The sequence below is a fragment of the Ischnura elegans genome, chromosome 1 (genome assembly GCF_921293095.1).
Source record: "Ischnura elegans chromosome 1, ioIscEleg1.1, whole genome shotgun sequence".
Taxonomy (NCBI): Eukaryota; Metazoa; Arthropoda; class Insecta; order Odonata; family Coenagrionidae; genus Ischnura; species Ischnura elegans.
Window position 1 is genome coordinate 77,308,833 of NC_060246.1, and position 13,280 is coordinate 77,322,112.

The window sequence follows — 13,280 nt, forward strand, 5'->3', positions numbered from 1 at the left end:
GAGGATTAATAAAAAGTTCAATTAGCATTTCATGTGAGTACAAAGGAATAACCATGTAAGCTTAACGTACAGGGTCAAGGAAACTGTTATTTACTGACAAGCGAGTATTGGATATAGATTGAATAAATACAAATATAAAAATGTCCATGCAAACTCTTTATCAACATACTTAGTATATATGTATAACCAGGAAAAGCATTGAGTTAAAACTATTAATTTCAAATAAAATATTTGATTAATTTTCTCCTGTAAGTGCAATAAGTGATCTCTCTCTCCTGTGAGTTACAAATGATCTTTAAAGGCTCAAGTGAGAGCAAAATATATTGCCTCACTAAAAAAATGTTTTTCAACATTATGCCATTTAATTGATTTCAGATAATGTAACAATTTTCCAAAATAATATGGACCATAATACTTCCATTAACTTTAAATAAGATATAGAAAGTAATTGTGTATCATGAAATGATTACATATTTCATGTTATTTTTTTACATTCCAACATTTTCTTGACTCTTTCAAGCCGAATGCCGCATATTTGTGGCTAGAATTTTCTTTGCAAGAGAATGAAAGCCAAATCGGTGCATTGTCAATTTTCCTATGCAAATGAACGAAAGCCATGTATATTCCGTGCAGGGTGGAGGAAAGTGACTGCGGCAGACACAATAGACCCAGCTACTTGGTCGCCCCTCGATACCCAGATTAGCGGGTGCCCAGGCACTTCCTCAGCCACTCAGATGGACCCTTTTCCATCCTCTCCGCGTGGCCACCCAATGCTATTTGCAGCATTTTTTTCCAAAAAATATTTGTTGCTTATCTTATAAATCTAAATTTAGAAATGAATTCTTCTTTTCTCCCTTATCACATGGAAATTTCAAAAAGAGTTCTAGCATTATTATCAATAAAGTTCCGTTCAGTTTCAAATCAGTCGATATGGAATAGATATGTTAAATCCGTCAATATGAATATGAGCTTCGTTTAAAATTTCTTCATTCTCAGAAAAACACAGGGAATCCATTTTATATATTAAAACATCTATGGGAACCACAAATATTTGTGCCTATAAGACATGGCTATTTCAGTCAGTTGAAAGGGATCAGTGTACACCTGAGTTGGGTCCTTGCCTTAGGACGGGTGCAAACTTCTGCATTCCGTCAATGCAAGAGAGCTTCATACAGGGGAATTCAAAAAAATTTCAAGGGATTCGTAACATGGAAGAATTTCCCTTCACGAGGCTCTGGCATGAAAGAGTTAAATTACCCTTAGCATATCAGGGCAATAGATACTCCAGACTGAGGATTATCAAAATGAAGATTTTGTTAAGTCCTTAAGTTATTTTGAAAACCGATGGATGCCAAAGATAGTCTTTAGAAAATATGAAGTTACAAACAAACACTGTTTGTATTCAATCATTGGCAAGTTGACTAAGTGACAATTTATTTTGTAATAAATGAAACACAGGCTATGCATTTTTTACACCTTTTTACCTGACCTTGATCTTTGACCTTAATCAGTTTGAATGCCTTTACATTATTTTCAATATGCCTTGAGCCCATCCTCCAAACCTCTATAAAATGAATCATAAGCATTAGACATGTAGACACAGGGCCAGAACTAGGGTGGGGCAGAGGGTGCATGGGCCTCGGGCGTCAAAATTAGAAAATTTTATTTTTTTAAGTTTTTTAATTTTTCTAATTAAATTATTTAGCATTTATTATTCAGTAATAAATCATTAAACGATAATATTAATAAAACTTCTTATTAGCAAACATACAGTATATATTTTCAACTGCCGCATCTCAAAAAAATAGTTCACAGTTGCATTATATTTTCGTGGTGAAGGAAGAGGAAGAGAGGAGGAATCAGGACAGGGGGGGCAGCAAACTGATCTCTGCCCCCCTGAAAAAAACTCCTTAGTTCTGTCCCTGCATAGACAGCAAGATGCTTGGGGGGAACTAGAGGGGTAGACATTGCCTATGCTGACTTTTATTCAATTTGCATGCACCAAAAAACCATTCATTCAATTCAATTGCCTACATATTTATCATTTGCATAGGCTGAAAATCAAATTCCTTTTTGGTTATTGGCATACACTATGAAATTTGAACATATCAAAATATGGTTTAAGGATTATAATTATAAAATATGGTTAGAGGATAGGTGCTGCCTGAGGTCCCTCTCAGCAGAAAACATTTCGAGGGAGGGAGCTGAAGCCCTCCTGGCTACTTGCCTGATGGGCATTGAAATCAGTCAAGGTCAAGTAAAAAATGGGTGGAAAATATTGAGTTGTGAAATTGTGTTTCATTCCTTACCAATGGCTATTTGGTTCAGTGGCAGAAACTAGTTTGGCAGTGAAGATGATATATTTATTCATTCAATTCCATACCTGATCTCTGAGAAGCATGAGGCCATTATCACCATCAGAAACTTGTAGATTGTGGGTTACTTGCAAGGGTCTTTCACCTGGCTGCAACCTGGTCACATACTTCGAAGGAAAATAGCCTACTCGCCCCAAACACTTGCCTTGCCACCAATCTTGATCAGAAGTGTCAATTACAGTCACTTTGTACCCAGCTCTGAAAATTGAGAAAGGAAACGCAAGTTTTTAACATTCAGTAAATCAAGATCTTTAGAAGCATTGAAAATTATTCTTTTTTTTGATTGATACTCTATTTCTAGAAAACCAAGAAATATGAGCGTTCAGTGGTGTGCCCAGCAAAGGTTATAGAGAAATCCTCACAGAGAGAATCTGTACAAGCACACAGAGCACATACTAATATTTAAGTGACATCTACAATATGCCTTTAATGCCTAAGTTGTGTTAAATTTTTATTATTATTATAAATTGGGATTTGCAGAAATCATGATTACATGCATATCTAGGCAAATGGATTGACTCTGGAAGAAAAATTCATTAATGCAAAACTAAATATTATTGAAACTGATCATGGACTCCTATCCTATTTTTATTTATCCCTGTCACTTTGGTGTAAAAACCAAACAATATCCTTTTTCTTCGCACTGTTTCGGTCAATCAGTCACTTTTTTGGGCCTCTCTTAGCATGTATTTGGTATCAGCTGCTTCGGTACCATGTATATGAAGTGCCCAAACAACAGAAGACATACCTTGATGTGCATAAAACTTTTTTATTCTTCTTATCCTTCTTTTGTGTTTTTTCTCAAATAATAATTTTGTGCACATATGATCCAATAAGAAGTAACAATGTTAAATTACTACCGTAGATGCCAATTTAAAAGGAATAATATGTGGTATGATTAAAGACATACTTAGGAAATGCATTGAACAATAACCGTAAAATTTATAAAATTTAAATATAGATGTGTGGTGTTGCAAAAATTTATGCACATTAATGGTTTCTCAGGATATCCAAAGCCAAAAGTCAAACATAATTTTCACTTTTCTTCTTCCATTAGCCTCTTTCCCTTCTTTCACTGATTTCTTGCAGCATTCTTTACAATGTTTTCTTACTTCCATGGCTTTTCATTCTTTTTTCTTTGCTCATCGTGGAATACACATCATTTTTCCTCTCCCGATGTCCCTTCCTCCTCTTCCATGTTTTTCCTCCCTAGCCAATACAATACCTAATGGAGAAATACGTTTTTGTGGAACTCAACAGCACCCATTTTATTTCCCGTTGTCTATTTGTGTGCATGTATAGTAAAGATGCATTTACCTTCGATTTTGATGATATCAACTCCTCAGCCAACTTTCCGCACCATTTTAGGGTTTTTCTTTGGTGAAGAATAACTCTGCGATCTGATCCGATATGTTAAGTCCTTAACATATCGGATCAGATGTTTCTGGTGTTCTAGCCTTATTGTAGTTGAATACTACTTTTGATTTTATAACCTTATCACACTGTATATTAACTCAAACGAAAAGGATGAAAATATAAAAGTAAATGAGAAAATAAATCACTTTGGTGCAGCAAGTGAATTCAACTAAATTTGGTGGTAAGGAACCTGCTGAAAGTGAACACATTTATTGAATTTTCCAAAACTGATTTTTCACAGATTATCTGTATAAGATACTCCTTCTCTTACACTTTACACCTGGCTAAGAAATTGCAGAGCAAGTATTCATAAATATATGTCTCGCTGAATGTCTGATTCTCATAAACTGACTTCAATGCAAACTAGTTATTTATTCTTTTAATATGACCTAAAATAAACATAGTAGATATTCTGTATTGTCTAGAAGACGTAAATGGAAGTAAGCACATCTGAAGACATTGGAAAAGTGTATACAGATTCGATATAAACCATTAAAATTTGTTATAGGGCATTTCCTATACATAAGACATGGGAGATGTTTTGTTAACCCTTTCACGCCGAATGCCTCACCTGTGCGGCGAGGATTTTCTTCCCTTAACAACGAATGCCACACCAGTGCATCCTGAATGTTCTTACCCTAACCAACGAATGCCACGCCTGTGCGGCACAGGTCGAAAAAGTGACCGTCGCGGACACAATAGACCCACGGACGCGGTCGCCCCTCACGATCCGCCTTAGCGTGAGCCCAGTCCCATCTTCGGCCGCTCAGGTCGACCCTTTCTTATCCTCTCTACGCGGTCAACTACTGTTATTTGCAATGTGTTTTCCAAAAAAAATATTTGTTGCTTACTTTTGAAATTCAATGCTAGAAATGAATTCATCTTTTTTTGCTGACCACATGGAAATTTCAAACAAAATTCTAACGTTAATCTCAACGGAGTTATAGAACAACTAGTAAATACATTAAATCCGTCTAAATCAACGTTAGAACTTCGTTTAAAATTTCTGCACGCTCAGAAAAAAACACAAAATTCATTTTGAATGTAAAAAAATCGGTGCGAGCAAGAAATATTTTCATATATTTTGCATAAACATTTTAGCCAGTTGACTGCGAACTCGTGCTAGGAAGGGGCTTTTAATCCTTCTAGGGTCTGGGACAGAGGCCGAGGAAAGGGATGGGCACCCTCTGAGTTGGGTCCAGAAATGGTTAGAAGGGAACCACTGCCTTCAGTTGACGCGAAAACGCTTCGTACAAGGGAGTAAAGAAAACTTTCAAGATACTTGTATTGAGGAAGAATTTCCCTGAACCAAGGTCCGGCGCGAAAGGGTTAATATTCCTTGCAATATGGATACAGAAAACCAAATGAATGAAATACACTAAGACAAATGTACCCCTATAGAAGTATATACCACATAAGTTTACTTACTTGAGATCCAGTTCATCAGGATGTCTTGACTTGAAGTTGTATAAAACAACATACAGATTGGTAGGAAGAAGACGATGAGGTTTCTAGAAAGCGAAAGAAAAATATCCAAAAAATTAATTTTTCATCAAAAATTTGTACATATTTATCGATATTTCTAATTAGGTTCCACGTCAAAAAATTAAAATAAAATGGAATACAGTAAGAGAGGATGAAAATTATCATGTAAGACTATTTTTTTTAAGTTGACCATTTCATTCAAACAAGCAAGAAAACACATATTTTATTTCATGCATGTGTCAGCATTTTCATAAAATATTCAACTTAATGAAGGATAGGGTAAGCTAAAGCAAATAATTTTACAATGCATATGATGATGCTCAAATTCTGAACTTTACTTCTTTTGTTCATTGTAGCCTAAATTTAATTTGACTACTTAGACTCTAACCTAAATTTGATCATGCCTTATTTCTTGACACTTCTTGGAGTACACTATGTATTAGGTAAACTCTAAGAAAGCAGCAAACCCAAATTAATATTAACGAATTTAAAAAAAAATACATATTATAATTTCATGTTAGTACCAACTTTGTTGCAAATAAGTTTATGTGTAAATTCCATAACCAAATAAAAATAAATAAAAGTAAATAAAAAACCAAAGCATTCTTTACTTCCTTTACTGATTTGCCCAGGAAGACCTTATTTATAGGTCAAAGATGCATCAGTCAAATTAAAAAAATGGCATTGGCAACCTCATATGAATCGCTAACTGCAGAAAGGCATCATGTTCAACTTGGATGATTTATTTTTTTTATTTGAAATGTTGATGAACTTAGTTTCAGAAGTCCCCCTAAATCAATCTTAGTAAAGACATGTATCATGTTGGCAAACATTTAGGCAAAGAGTCATTTTCTTCATCCAAGAAGTAGGTAGTAAATGAACATAACAGAGACCATTGACATACATACTACAATGTGCAATCCAGACGAATCAAATACAAACATTTCATTTGTTCTACAGTGGAACCTCGATATATCGTTTTTCAAGGGGATAGATGAAAAAAACTATGAATGCGGGTAAACGATCAATGCAGGAAATGTCTGACTAGGTTGCCTATGTCCCAGGAAACACATGATTTCTTTTTGCGAGTAATTATGAAATTCAATCAAAGATTCTAACAAGATTTTAGCCGTGTACAGGAATATTAATATTAATTGTTTGTGCGTTAATATCCTATGCTACTGAGCTTCTCCCTATGGGAGTTCCATCTCTTGGGGAAAATTCAAATTACGTGCATGTCATTCTTAACCATAAATGATACATTGTATATATTTCGTCTCATTTTCGTCAAACCGTAGATGCAGGAAAATTATTGTCAGGGAACGATAGATGTGGGAAAAAATTACATTATCTTTGTGGAACTTAATTTGGGACCAGGAATGCCGAACAATGAATGCGGGAACAATAGATCGGGGTACCACAGTATTCCAACGAGGGAAGCTACATCAAAATAAATTGGAGTCTTAAATCAACTAATGCATCCGAGCATGCTATAATAACATTTACGGGGCAAAATTTTCTCATACCCATTCTATGAACTTAAAAAAAACAATACATATTACACCCAGTGAACATTTAAACTATACTTAAAGGAAGAACTTATAAAAAGATCAAATTGCTGAAAATTACATTTTTTCAGATATTTCAACATCAAATACCAATGGTAGCATTAAGAGATGCAGCAGCAAAAGCCACATGAATTTCAAATTTCACATATCCAGTCATGATATCATCAAAATACTCAGTGAGTTTTACTTCTGACAATTATCATGCTCAGACTAATAGGGTTGAAATCAATAAACAGTCCAAGTATATACCCAGATACATCTTGATTCAAATCACAAAAAAAATTAGCGTTTTAGAGTTACATACCTTTCACTTACCTTTATTAAAGGTAAATATAATTGGTAATCACAAACTGCATTGATAATTAAGAGTTTCCATATCTGTATCACAATTATAGATGATCAATTATAGAAACTGACAATCCAAAGCTCTTTCAAGATACATAAAAAATTATGAGAGTCATATTTATGTATCAAAGAAAATGACAGATGCAGACAACTTTAGCAATTACTAGCTACAACTCACTTCTTTCAGAAATTCCTCCAAAAATATGGAAAAATGTTGAATGTAGTGAATCCTTCATTTATGAGCACTTGTAACTTGTGGATACCTCTAACTTACTATCATTTTTCAATACCCCAGCAGAAATAAGAGTATTTATTGTACTTAGTAGGTACCTAACAATCTATACCCTTTCATATGGAGGCACCCTTATTTAAATAAAAATCCCAAGGAAATACCTTATTTTGCAGCCAATAAGACCCTTTTTTTCACTCAAAAATGGGCACTTCAATCAGCCAGTGCTTTGTTTGTCAAGGGTATTACTTCGTCCTCCACCAAGCCTAGCTGACTTGCCAAGAATATGGTTGTCTTTATTACAGTTATCAATAATAACTCTCTTTTGAGCCTGTGCATAGTGAAAGGGTTTCACTATACCTGTGACAGTAATTCCTTCTAAAAATTACAAATAAATCTTATAAAGATTGTTTAAGCAGTAAATCTATGCTACCCTGATAAATCTCTGAGAGTCTTATATCCCAGTGTATCTTATAGGCCGTGATATACAGTATGTTGATAATGCCATACCAGTCTTATAGACCAAAGAAACATAAAAATGAACAGAAGCCAGCATAAGCATAATCATTTAGTATTTTCATTCATTTCGAAAAGTTGTTGCACAGATTTTTACAATAACGAAAGGAAAAATACCCTTATCTGCTATTTATAGCAGGGATGGATAAAAAGGGAAGTATGTATGCGTTGCTGGATACGTACAGCCTACAAAGACCCACTCAAGGGCACTGTATTTGGTCACTGCCTACAAAGACCCATTAAGGGGCATTAAATTAAGTCACCTAAAAAACTAGTACATACTTCACCAGATTATTGAGGTTTAGATGATAGTATTAACTATGATTAACTCTGTACCAAATACCTATATATTGCCAGGCCATTTTAATTTTTGTCAAAATATTAAAACTCTGAGGAAAACAAATATTCCGACAGAAGGGATGAATCGATTTGAAAAAAAATTGAGTCTGGAAATTCTGCCTGGTATTGCAATTGGTTATAAGATAAAAATTTGCCACACAAGGCACTCTAATTATGTGGCCGTGAGATGAAACCAGTTCGTATTTTGATTTTTCATGTGAAACCATACTTGTTTGCAATGACTGTTTCCTTCCTTGATTCCCTCATTCTTGCATGCTCTCCTTTAAAACATGCTATTCCCAGGCCACCCAAAGAGAGAGTAAGATGGGATAAATCCTAAGGAGTCAGAGGGGCTATTTTGATCAGTGGGTAATCAAACCACAGAGAACTGACCTCGCGCTCAAGGTAGTATGTCCATTTTGTCACTAAGTATGCCTGGATTGCAGAATTTACAGGAGCCAAAATTTCAAGGTTGAGGTGAACAACCTACTTTGGCAACTACATTTCAGCAGCAAGTCACTGCTCAAAGCAACAAAACTGTCATAAAAATCAATTTATCTTGTGACAAAAAATTATTTATGATATCTGGAGCATAGACAACAAGAGGTTTCAAAGAAGGACCTGTCCAGTAACAAATATGAATGAATATTTGACCAGTGGCATCCTAAACACACAGTCTTAGTAGCAATTGTGATTCACATTAGTGGTTGCATGAAGTGGACACACCATACCTCTCCTCAGTGGATAGCTGACACGCACTCTTTGTTTTGATAATGTGTGCTTGTAGGGTTGATATTCAAGTGCAATTGCACTTTTAGATTAATCACTGCATTGCTTGACTCTCCATGTTCAAGACTACTGGCACATTCTAATGATCCAAAAATCTCTAGATAAAATTAAACTCCATTATGGTGGATAGGCGGATTGTAGAGGATATGCACCTTCCTGTCATGGTGGGTACTTACACTCTACCAACTCTCAGGCGCTTAACTAAAAATATGCTTTGGGTAGGGCCTGTTTGGTACACGGGTTGCCTACACTGGTAATTTATTTTTCAAATCCCACACATTGGATAACCATAAGTAGAGATCCGTGAAAGTGGTTTTACTTTTTGCTGAAATTCGTTTTAAAACTATGCATGTGATTTCGGTTTTATAGAAAATCTTGGTGATGTTATTATAATGTAAAATTTTTGCACATTTCTAGGTGTTTTATTATTTTTTGGTGCACATTTCACGATTGCTTACACTTTTTTAAGCATTTTAATTAACATTAAATACAATTTCAACAGTACAAAATTTCTGATAAAATCAAATGAAGCAAATGGTTCAAGCATTAATATTATAGAGTGAGCAAGAAAAGGTGCACCGTGAATACTTCACTTGATTAACTGTCTTTGTGAGGAAGACTTGAGAAAAAATTGACCAAATAGTACTCAAATTTGTTTTTAGTTTCATTGTATTAATTTAGACCAATAACACAATATTTAAGCTCTTCCTGCTTCTTTTTCCCTATAATCAGAATGTATTCTTGGCAAATATGATCAGATGGCAAATCCCCAGCACCCTTCATGTATGTACTTCCGAGAGCCTTTCCTGAATTTTTGGATTATCAAGTTTCTTTAATTCTAATTCCAGCATTTAAAAATGCTTCAGTAGTAGGGACAACAAACTCCTCTCTCACCTCTTTCACTTTCTTTGACTGAGTAACTGTCAGTTCAACTGATAGCTGTCGTTTTGCGGGTCTCCTTTCTTTCACACGTTTATGTTTATCGCAATTGATGTGCTTTAACAGAGTGTCATGTCTTTCAGATTCATGTCTTTTATCCCAAAATTTACACAGTACATAATACAGTAAACTCTTGATTTTACGAAGTCAGTGGGACCGGAAAATTGGCACTTCGTAAAATCGAGTTTCGTAATTTCAAACCTTTTTCATAAGTCACGAAAAAATGTTCGCTTTTGTTTCTTCCGCCATTTTTTGTCTTTAGTGGTCTTATTTAAACGTTTTCGGTGGTTATTCTCGGTATTATTCATAGAAAAGGCTTTTTGTCATCGATTTATGCTGTGATAGATTGTTAAATAATTATACCACCATAAAATTCCCAATTCTCGTTCATACTTCAACATCAATGATCGCTTAAGAAATTCCCGACCAGTTTAGAAAACGTAATCAAATAATGAATTGCAAAGTTTATTATAAGAATTTAATGTTATAAATTTGTGGTTAGGAGCGAATAACAACTATTAAGTTCGCGTAAGATATATATTTGTTTCCAGCACCCACGGAATTTTAGCGGCAGCCGGCCTAACCGCCATTTATGTCGCCCTCTATCGCTCAGTGACGAGAAAAAAAAAGAAAAACGAGGGCCTCCACCCATTTCCAAAATAACTTTCGTAAGTTAATATTTCGAGTTACTCTGTATTTTCAGTTGAATGTGCTATCTTTTCCATTAGTTATTTTCATTGAGATTCAGTTACGATTATAAATTATGTAGGACATGATTATCTTCTGGCGAATATTTGAAGTAAATTCTGTTTGAGTTCTCCGTCCGGATACTGTGCTCCGTCATCTTAGCAGACATTGCTACGAATGACTTAATTCTTCATCAGGACCATATTCTTCATTCCGGGTGTGAAGTGCTATGTTCATATAGTATTTCTCTCTTCTTTTATGCCGACAGGAGCAAGGTTCCAACCGGGTATGTAATGAAAGTTATGCAAAGAATCATTGACGTAGAGATAAGATTTTCTTAGCTTTAGCACTAAAAAATAGTCGCGCTATAATCGTAAATAAATATAGTGAGGAAAGAGCAATGAAAATAATTTCAATTGAAACGTCAGCAGAGAAGAAGAGAGACAATTATAAGCGCGGCACCATTTCCCCGACAGTGGAAGATACTCTCAGTGGGTGGGGTGAATAAGAGTGGCATGGGGATTGCCTGAGGAAAGAAGCGGTCAGCATATGGTGGGGTGAAGTGGCAGGAGAAAGAAGGGTGGGGAAAGGGCCTTCAGCTCTGCCTCAGTTTACGTTTGGGGGGCGTATTTTTCTACGACGCACTCAAGCTCCGTAACTTTAGGTGGGAGTGAATGGGCAATGCTGGGGAAGGAGGGGTTTGGGATGCGTAAGGTGGGTGTCAGCAAGATCAGCAGAAGGCCACGGGAGGAAGTAAACAAAGACTTTGGAAAGAAAGATCTCTTGGCATGGGAAAACGGGGAGACGCACGAGAAGAAAGTTCATGGTTAGAGTTAGAAGTGCGTCTTAATTACGAGTAGCCTGAAAAATAAGTTTGTGGTTAATAGAGCCCAATACTTAAGATATTTAAGTTGTTTACTCAGGAAGGCTATTGTATACACGAAAAGATACTACTAAAAAAATCTGTCATTTTTTTCTTTTTGCCCTTCTCCATCGCCGCTTTCACAATGGTTTCTAACTTGCATAAATGGGAATGAAATTGGGGACCTAACTCGTTAGCCAGATCAAAATATCTTAATGTTTGGAGGGTAGCGTGTACTTCTTTTTTATTTGGTGATATTACTTCCTCACTTTCATCTTCGTCGTCACTGCTATTCTGACTAGTCCCGGCCGCTGCTTCTTCCGACGTATGTACCGGCGTCCCATTGTCGCAAGCCCGGAGATCATCGTCAAGGGCAATAAAATCGTTTGATGTTGCGCGCTGTGCTCTTCCTGCTTTTTCCAAGAATTTTTCAAAATCATCTTTTAAGCCTCTAATCTCCTCCACGATTTTATCCGCTGCAGCTTCCTGAAGGTATAACGTAACGAATCAACTATAGCCGTGATATTATAGCGGTAGAATTACTAGTAGGCTAGTTGTATCAATTACCAACCTCGAGAACATCCTCATGATGCGCTATCAAAGGGAATCCGGACGATTTCCAGCAATTTGCGATTGTAGTGGAGGAAATAAAGGTCATCTTTGAACCGTGTTCCTGCAATGAAAAATGACAATTTTATTAACTTGGCCATTTTAGCAAAGTTAACAAAATCGTTATTTCTCATCCCAGAAACACGGTTCAGAGACGTACTTGAATGCCTGATTGGCAGGAGTGCGATGCAAACAATTATTTTTGATGACGGCATTGATTGATAGATTTTCAAAATGCAGTCAGAGCGGTCACTTTTGGGGAGAAAGGCTCGGAGGGACAAAGAGAGGGGCCAGCGAGGGTGAGCTCGTCGAGGAAAGGGTCCCGGATTAGGGACCCTTCGAAGTGCTTCGGCGAAAAGTAGTCAAGTAGTCTTCGAAGTACGTTCACAGCAGCCTGCCTTGCGAACGCACCAGGTACGTTCACAGCAGTGCAAAGGGTTAATTAGGAGTGTACGAAATATCCCGCGAGACCTTCCTGACATGTTAAACTACGAAGTATTGTCGATGCAATGTTTACGATTAGGCACGTAAATAGGGGCATTATGTCAGTCGCAATACTTTACTTAACTCCTACTTCCCCTAATTTCCCACCGTGAGGTTTGAGGCAAACCCTTTCTCTCCAAAGTTGCACTATCATTTACGATTTCACACTTTTGATGAACCACAGTTGATAGCTGATTTTTTTTTAGCTACATACGCCGGCGTAACTAGTTTTGTTGACAAATATTTCGCCATAGTTCGTATAAACGAATGCCTTTCGCTCCTGGGGACCGATCCGGGGTTCATAAAATCGAAACTTCGTATAATCGAATAGCACCATGTATTTACCATAGGCTTTTCGCCGGGACCGCACTATCACTTCGTATAATTGAAAACTTCGTAAAATCCTGCTTCGTATAATCGAGAATTTACTGTATGTATAATGTCTTTCACATAAAATCCTTCTGAGCCGAATCAACTCGCCCTGGTATGAACAGTAAAACTAGGTTTTCGGCATTTTAAAATTCCTTTCCTTCATTTGATGTATAAAGCTGTAGCTGTGATTAAAAACAGTCCAAATGCGAATCACTACCAATCATGATGGTGTTTTTAAACTGAGTGCTGGGTAGCTATGGTATAAC

At 36.2% G+C, this 13,280-nt stretch overlaps 1 protein-coding gene across 1 annotated transcript in view; it reads right to left on the bottom strand.

Annotated features, from left to right (window-relative positions):
* Nucleotides 1–13,280, bottom strand: part of LOC124154843 (pneumococcal serine-rich repeat protein) — a 353,437-nt gene that overhangs the window by 4,507 nt on the left and 335,650 nt on the right. Inside the window, exons 20-21 of the mRNA XM_046528677.1 lie at nt 5,220–5,302; nt 2,384–2,573 (exon numbers count right to left, since the gene is read on the bottom strand). Coding sequence (XP_046384633.1) covers nt 2,384–2,573; nt 5,220–5,302 — 273 coding nt within the window. The remainder of the gene's footprint in view (nt 1–2,383; nt 2,574–5,219; nt 5,303–13,280) is intronic.